The sequence below is a fragment of the Olea europaea genome, unplaced genomic scaffold (assembly GCF_002742605.1).
Source record: "Olea europaea var. sylvestris unplaced genomic scaffold, O_europaea_v1 scaffold1126, whole genome shotgun sequence".
Lineage (NCBI taxonomy): Eukaryota > Viridiplantae > Streptophyta > Magnoliopsida > Lamiales > Oleaceae > Olea > Olea europaea.
Genome location: NW_019228637.1, coordinates 243,377 through 251,548, shown reverse-complemented (window position 1 = coordinate 251,548; position 8,172 = coordinate 243,377). Strand labels below are relative to the sequence as shown.

Here is an 8,172-nt window from a genome sequence, read left to right as displayed (position 1 = left end):
TCAAATGTGACCATGCATTATGCCACTTACAATATTTTTTATCCTTGATTTGTTCGGGGCTTGGCAACTTATGTTTATTGCTCGGCTTTATCTGCTTATCCTTATATAGTTTATCAAATATAAGGTCAGGTTTGGTTACATCGAACGAGAACGTTCTAACTTTTTATTTTCATCTTTTATAGGCTCATCCTTGCCCGACGATCTAGGCTTAGCCATTATAGGACAAGTATACGCGTCTCCTTTGATTAATTCGGCCAAACACTTTTTGGTTTGATCGTAATACTCGTCATTAATGGTATGAACATTAAAATTTGGGTCTCTATAATAAGTCCCCTTGCTAGAATTTTTCATTTGCTCTTCTTCTCTTATTAATCATTCATAACTAATCACGTTTGCGCTCAATTGGAAAAGATCAGAAAATTCCTTGTCTTGGAATTTCTTTTTCAAATCAAAGTTTAGACAACTTTGAGCGATTTTGACAAACTCCTTTTCGGGCAAAGGTACAAAACATTTACTTCTTGCTGTCTTGAACCTTTGAAGGAAACCTTCTGCCCATTCGTTTGACATTTGACGTAGATTCGCCAAATCGGCCAAAGTAACTTCAGACTCAGTCTTATAAAACTGAGCATGGAACAATTGCTCCAATTGTTGCCATGTTTGAACAGAGTTCGTTGGCAAATTGATGAATCAGGAGAAAGCTACTCTTGTTAATGAATTAGGGAACAACCTCATTTTATGGTGGTTACGTCACTACTTTGCAGTGTGAATCGCCCTATGTGTTCTAGAGTAGACATCTCTCCTAGACCGATAAATAATGAAAATTCTGGCACTTTATACCCTCTAGGCTATAGATATACTTGGTCTATCCAATCAGGATATGGCTTTGTGCAAGTCGGCCTAATGACAAGACGTACCCCAAAAGCCATTTGATCCTGTACTATTTCCATAATTTGATTTCTCAACATGACGTTGGGGTCATATGAAATTTCTACAAGTTGGTTGATCGGTTGATTTGCCTGAGGCCTGATGTTTGGTCCTTGGTTGGTAACAAAGTTGCTATGATTTGGGTCATTGTTACCATTAGCCTGAATATTTATTTCATCATTAACACGTAGGGTATTCTGTCCATTATTTAGGATATTGTCTCTTACATTTAGGTTAGCCCCTAAGTTAGATGTACCATTACCACTATTCTGATTTGGTATCACACCATCTCCTGATTTGAAGTAGACGGACCAAAAGGTGATTCTATCCCTTGATTTGGACTTAGGACTGGGGAATTATGTCCTACAATTGTTCTAGCTTGAAAGTGACTTACAATAGGCACAACTGGCCGACAAATTTGGCCTACTAACTTATTCATTATTTCATTTAATGTATTCAGTTGTTTGGCCATGTTGTCATAATGTGCATTCCCATTTTGGGTAAATCTTTCCATATTATGAACATTTCGTAGATTTACCTGTTTAACGACATCCTGTGTAAATTCTCCAAGCAATGCACGCATGGTTCGAGGACTCAACTCTGTCATTGGTTCGTAACGACTGTGACTGCTCTGACTCTGTCCCTCTTCCGTGGAGAGCTTTGCTGCTCCTCATATCGCTCGATCACAGACTGGACTCCTCCCTGACTTGCTGCTTCTTTATCAGATTTGTGAGGCATATTGTTTCACTTTTTGTATCCTCAACACCAAACACCAAGGTCCCACTGGGCGTGCCAAATTGTTTCGCGCGGGTAGTCACTAACAATTAAAAAAGGGATCAGACGATTGTGTAAGGAACAAACTTCTTGAGACAAAGTCCCAAAAAGAGGTATTTTATTGACGATAATTTACAATTGGAAATAAACAAAATGCCTCCAAGGGGCGCAAGCACACGAGTACTAAAAGAAGTGTTTAAAATTAAGCTAAAAAATTAAAATTACATATTCTCTGTTTCAGAGTGTTTGATTCCGGGACATTTTCTCTATGTCTTCTCTTCCTTTTTATATTCCCTTGATGATTTCCTCGTGACAAACCGCTTGAAAATTGCTTAATTGCTTTATAACTACCCACTTTCTTTATGGTAGCTAACTTGTCGTGGAACTGTCGTCTCTAACTGCTGTTATTACTCTTTGTCGTTTAACCGCCTTCAACTGGGCTCCTTGAATCGTGGAATGTGATAAGATTACTCAATAACTGCTATTCTGGATAACCATAATATTTTATGTTTGCTAAGATCTTGGGCGATTCGAAAGTTTGGGAGAGAACGGGGTCATCGCTCTGAGTGACCGTAAGACACTCCATTCGCTCAGATTCTGGGTGTCCTGCAAGCTTGGGCGATGATGTTACTGTGTTCGTGGGTTTCCACTGCATTCATCAATAATCATGTTGGGACCTTTATCCTGTACTCCCCAATTGGGTTTCACTCTTTGGGCTATTGATTTGGGCTGCACTTTTAGTGTGTCAACAACACCTCCGTTGGCGACAAAGCAATGATGTTGAGCAATGATCATCATAGCCAACTGATTGACGACAAGCAAAACCGTCTAGTGGTTACAGTTGCAACGAAGATTCATCCCTCATTGTCTCTGTGACATGTGCAACGACGATGTGTGCATGGCACCGCTGCTTCATGCACCAAGATAATCCTTTTTCTTTATCCCCCATCTTCTTTGCTTCTATTGATCTATTTGGCGTGGTGTTGATGGTTGAGGTGAAGATGGTGGATTTGCAGCAGTGGTGGTGGCCACAGAGTCCACTGGTTTGAGGATTTTTTGGTGGGTGTGGTGGTGGTTGTGTGGTGTGGTAGAGATGGTGAGGTGCTAGCGATGGTAACATTGGCAGCAATTTTCAACTACAGCTACAAAGAGGAGAGAAGGTGGGATAGAGAGAGGAGAAAAAATTGAGAGAATGAAAATGATTAAAGTTTGGTCAGGATAGTTGGGTATGTGGCAAATGTGATGATTATGTATATTTAATATTGTAATATAATTATCAATATTTAAAATTTTAATTATCATCTGATTTTTGAATCAAAAACTTGTACATCTTAGTTTTGAAATGGAACTCTAAAACTCTGAGGGATAGCAATTCCCACGTAACAAAATTTTAGCCAAGACCTCTCGGCGGGTAAAATGATGGGAAATAACATACTTTTTAACTTTTCAACAGGCAAAGGAAAAACTCGAATATTTAACAAGTACTGCATGACAAGCAAACTCTATTTACTCTCGTGGGAATTACCGTCGCACATAACTTGGCATTAAATCAACTTTTACAACCACTAATTCCATATATAATAATTTAAAATTTAAAATTATTAATGACTGGACAACCAGAAAACTCGTTTACAGTAACAAAACAATAGGAGAGTGAGTACTGGAAAACTCGTTTACAGTAAACAAAACAAATCTCATATAGTGAACGCTCTTCTATAGCTTACGAGTTCATCGTGGCAACTCCCTTATGGAATGAGTAAAGAATTTAAGCTACAGTTCAAGAACATTTGACATTCAACAAAACTCAGAAGCCAGGCAAATATAGCACTGAACACACACAAGGGATACAACTCGACAAATTCAAGCATCATAAATAAGGATATATCTTCGTTTCTAGAACTCGATGCACCGTATTGAATAAATCTTCATCGAAAATTACCCCGTCTCTGAGCAACTCTTTGCCCTGCTCCAAATAACAGAGCTTTTCCTACCAGTCCTATTTTGAGTCCCCAAACAAGGGCAACCGCTCCACCAACAGCCATCCATCTCCAGTCAATTCCACCACAATCCCCTTGTCTCTCAGTCACCACAACTTCCTCTCTCTCTTCCTCGCCTGCTCCGGGCTCTAGAGGATTATTTCCTTCAATGGACGAAAATTTTGTAGTGATTCTTGCCATCAAAGCACACCTGGACAATGATGCCTCAGATTTTCTAGCATTTTGATATGCTCTGAAGCCACCATGCAACTTTTTAACAGTTCCCCACATTCCATGTCTAACACCCAACTTGGCAACATCCTTCGGAATTCCCATGTCTTCGTAGTGAATTAGTGTGACCTCACATGCAGATAACTGGCCATCTCCTTTACGCGATTGCACTGCATTTATTTAGTGAAAGTAATATGATGGCTATGAAAATCAAAGATTAAATTCAGGTAAGCAACCACATTATCAGAATTATTACCAGGCTTTATAATCCAGCTCGAGAAATAAAGATCCACACGCCTAGGTTTGTCACGCCTCGGCAAAGTTGGATATGGTACCCCCTGCAGATGCATTTTGAATATTAAGATGCATTCCCTTCATATTGACCATGAAGTTGAACTGTAGACTAAATGGCAAAATGTCTTGAGTCACAAGTGCAAATGGAGACAGATGAGAGGAACTGAACAAACTTAGACTTATCTAAAAAAAGGAAAAACTTGAAAGAAAACACCAAATGAGAGACTGAAAAGGCCTCAACTTCTTAAGATTGAAAAGACAACAAATATATAGACTGACTATTTGTCCTATTCAATTCTTAGGATCATACCTTAGTCACACAATAATAATTTCTTCCTGCTTCCCATATTCTTCTACCAATGATATACTCTCGATCACTGCAGAAGAAAGGGAACTGCATAGGCAGGAATAGTCAAGATATCATCAATTAGGAAACTGTTGTTGCTAGTGATTGCAGCTTCTATTTCACAAACCTTTTTAATCCACTGGACTACCAGGGTTCCTGTATGAGGGCATTCTTCTAATATTTTGAAGTAAGCAAGCATAGGATCCCATTTAGGCCGAAACTCATCATCCCAGAAAAAATCTCTGACCAGCTCGGGAGTTGCATCCTCAAAAATGGTTTTGCTGCGGTACATTATTGGACCCACCTAATAAACAAAATGGTCTATGAAGTGAATAATTGCATATTCGATAGGTGGCATAACTGGAAGAAAGAAACTTCTACTCTTTTCTTCTGGATTAAGATACCGAGGAAGATTCTCTAGAAATCTTAAAAAGTTCATTTTCCTTAATATGCTTCTAAATTAGATGCTTGAGCAGAAAGCTTGATTCAACTGACAGTATTTATACAACATCTTTCATAAGATGATATTTAACATACAAGCAACAAGGATAAAAGGCAAAAACAAAAATAAAAGAAGGCAGGTGACCAACAGGAACTATCTTGCATCAGCAAATAAAATTGTCTATGTATACTGTTTCCATTTAACAAGCTTTGAGGATGCAAGATACTTTTCCTGTAATGAACACATTTGATATCAACAGCCACCTCATTACCTCCGGCTCATGACGCCAAGCTTGGTATGTCATGTTTGATGTGGAGCGCTCCATCATACTTTGCCAAACCAACTCACCATCTTTCCCATCCAGAAGATGTAACAGGTGTTCCAGATCTTTCTCAGTGACACTACTCTTTTCTACATCTGCACCAGTAGGCCTGCATAAGGAGTGAAATCAATATTATGCAAAAGATTCTGCCAACAAAGGAACAAATATAATACTTTGACGGTGGAAGGTCCAATATTTAGAGAATCAGGTTAATGAGATAAAAAATGTTCAGACATGAAAGAACTACCCCATCCAAGAAGCACTTGACAGGTCCAAATATCGATGTTCATCACCATATGTAGCAGTCTTCCTTCATTTCTGATATTAAATCTGCCACTATTACAGCCTTCCACATCGATTTAATTGTGTAAACAGATTAGTAGAAGCTCAGCAATTTATTGGAGTATCCTTACAGCCTTCTACAGTGATTTCAATGTGGATAATGATGGGTAGAAGCGCAACAAGAAACAAATGTGTGTGAAGAGAACAAACTAGTCGATATCTCTTTTATGCAGTTTTGAATACTTCATCCTAAATCTTCTGGTTAACATTTCTATGGTATCGAAATGTAATTCACTACTTTAGAGTTATATTATTATTTTCCTAATTTCATATTTTAATTACTGTTGGTAGCCATCCTAGAGTTTTACATCCTCCTTTCCGCCAATTTTTTATGCATTTTATCCACCAAAACCCTCTCTTTATTGCAACAGAACAAGATGATGTATAACTTTTACTCCCACTGCAAATTTCTTTCCACTTTTCAACCCAACTAAACATAGGCAATGATAGGTTTTATAACAATTCGAATAATGAACAAATAAAACAAGGAAGTTCCACCACAAATTTGCCTCGATCACCTTCAGGGGTAGAACCAAGCACAAACTAGTGATGGTAATGATAGATAGACCATTAGAACACTTTACTACCCACGTTGAAAAATGCACTCCCATTGTATTCTTAATTGTCATATATAGAATAGTGGGAAGTCAAATTGGCAATATTTGTAGCAAAATAGTAATCTAATGCAATTTTTGTTTCGAATTTATAAAAGAGTTTAATTGCTAAGATGGGTGAGTAGTATAATTAAAAAAATTAACATATAACATCATCATAAAAAATCTCAAAGTTCACTTTAAATTGTACTTGTGCAACAATAATATTGGTACAAAATAAGGTTGTTTACAAAGTATTTTTTTCCTCACTTCCCATCGTCAGTTGGCCCTCTCCTCCTCCCTTTGTCCCCCAACCCCAAACCTGGGACAAAAATAAGGTTGTTTACAAAGTATTTTTTTTCCTCACTTCCCATCGTCAGTTGGCCCTCTCCTCCTCCCTTTGTCCCCCAACCCCAAACCTGGGACAAAAATAAGGTTGATTACATAGTATTTGTTTTCCTTGCTTCCCCCTCATCAATTGGCCCTTTCTGCCTCCCTTTCTCCCCCAACCCCAAACCACCTTCTTTCTGCGCTATCAGTTTCACCTTTACCCATCTTGAATCACTCATCTATGTCAAGCTAACCCCCACCACTGCCACCACCAGCCTCGATTGCCACAGGAAACATGTTACAAGCCCCCTACTTTCACAACCCTACTCTACTCTTATCAACATCATCACCCACATCTCTAATCCTTACCACCAGCACTTCATCCATCAATCACAATCATGCCCTCTCACTATGCAGACATTTCCACCAAAATACGCCCTCTTTGATATTCTTTTATTAAGTCCTCTTCAATATTTGTTTATTAAGTTTGATTCGAAAGAAAACTCTTTGAACTACATGGCAAGGGAGAGAGATTGACATTGAAGTTGATACTTATATATATATATATATATCTATAGAGAGAGAGAGAGAGAAATGTCACCACCAAAACTACCAATATAAATAACACTGCAAAAATTAACAACTTCCCATTATTTTGATCTCATATTAGCTTCAAAATATTTCGTTCTACTATGATAATTTCAAGAAACAAAGTTAAAAAGTGATAGACCCCCGGTCAAATATACACATTCTAAAACGGCTAAGAAGCAGGGTGGACGAACTGGCAGCAGTTAAGGGCAGCTAGGGGTCTGTTATGGAGAAACCAATTTCTGTACAGGGGCGGGAAGTTAGTTAGAAGAAGGAAATAAAAGGGGTGCCCGAGGGAGATCCGGGGGAGGAAAAATATAGTGAGGACTGAGGAGTGATATTTTGTAGGAGAGTTTAGCCCCCTCAAAAGGCTAATAGTTTCTTTTACTATTTGTAACGTTCATCAGTTTCATTAAATCAATCAAATCTTCATTTCCTAGTTTTCTCTTTTCTTCAATTGCAGAGAGTCTTAACAAAGTAATATCAGAGTACATTAGGTCCTGATGGCTCAAAAGAAAACAAATCAAGGTGGAAGCCATGGAGAGAGAAGTGGAGGAACTGAAATAAGTGAGATGAAAAGACTCAAGAGTCTAGCAACGGAATTTGAAGTGAAAGACCTGAGACAAGTATGGTATTTCTTAAGAATGAAAGTGGTAATATCAAAAAGGAGTATCAGTGTTTCACAACGAAAGTATATTCATGATATCCTAAGAGAAACAGGCATACTTGGATGTAAACTAAATAACACACTTGTTGATATATGAAGGGAAAATTCTCTATAGCATGGACACTCTAACTAGGGTAGCGTGTCCGTGTCCGACACGTGTCGAACGCGTGTCAAAACCGACACTCTTCGGACACTTTATAATAATCATTTTTCTTTCTTACTATAGTTATTATATATTTTTAATTCAAAACTATATGTAAATAACAAATAAGTACGCATATTTAAAAGAGTTCAACAAAAAAAATCAATATTAAGTATAAAACTAAATTTAAAACACATAAAT

General features: G+C 37.9%; 1 protein-coding gene across 1 annotated transcript; it reads right to left on the bottom strand.

Annotated features, from left to right (window-relative positions):
* Window positions 1-3,274: 3,274 nt before the first annotated feature.
* Window positions 3,275-6,346, bottom strand: LOC111373400 (phosphatidylcholine transfer protein-like). The gene is made up of 6 exons (XM_022995933.1): window positions 5,557-6,346; window positions 5,259-5,418; window positions 4,673-4,849; window positions 4,510-4,593; window positions 4,162-4,243; window positions 3,275-4,075 (listed from the first exon to the last, which is right to left on the bottom strand). The coding sequence occupies exons 1-6, from the start codon at window positions 5,559-5,561 to the stop codon at window positions 3,624-3,626; spliced, it is 960 nt and encodes a 319-aa protein (XP_022851701.1). The 5' UTR covers window positions 5,562-6,346; the 3' UTR covers window positions 3,275-3,623.
* Window positions 6,347-8,172: the final 1,826 nt, after the last annotated feature.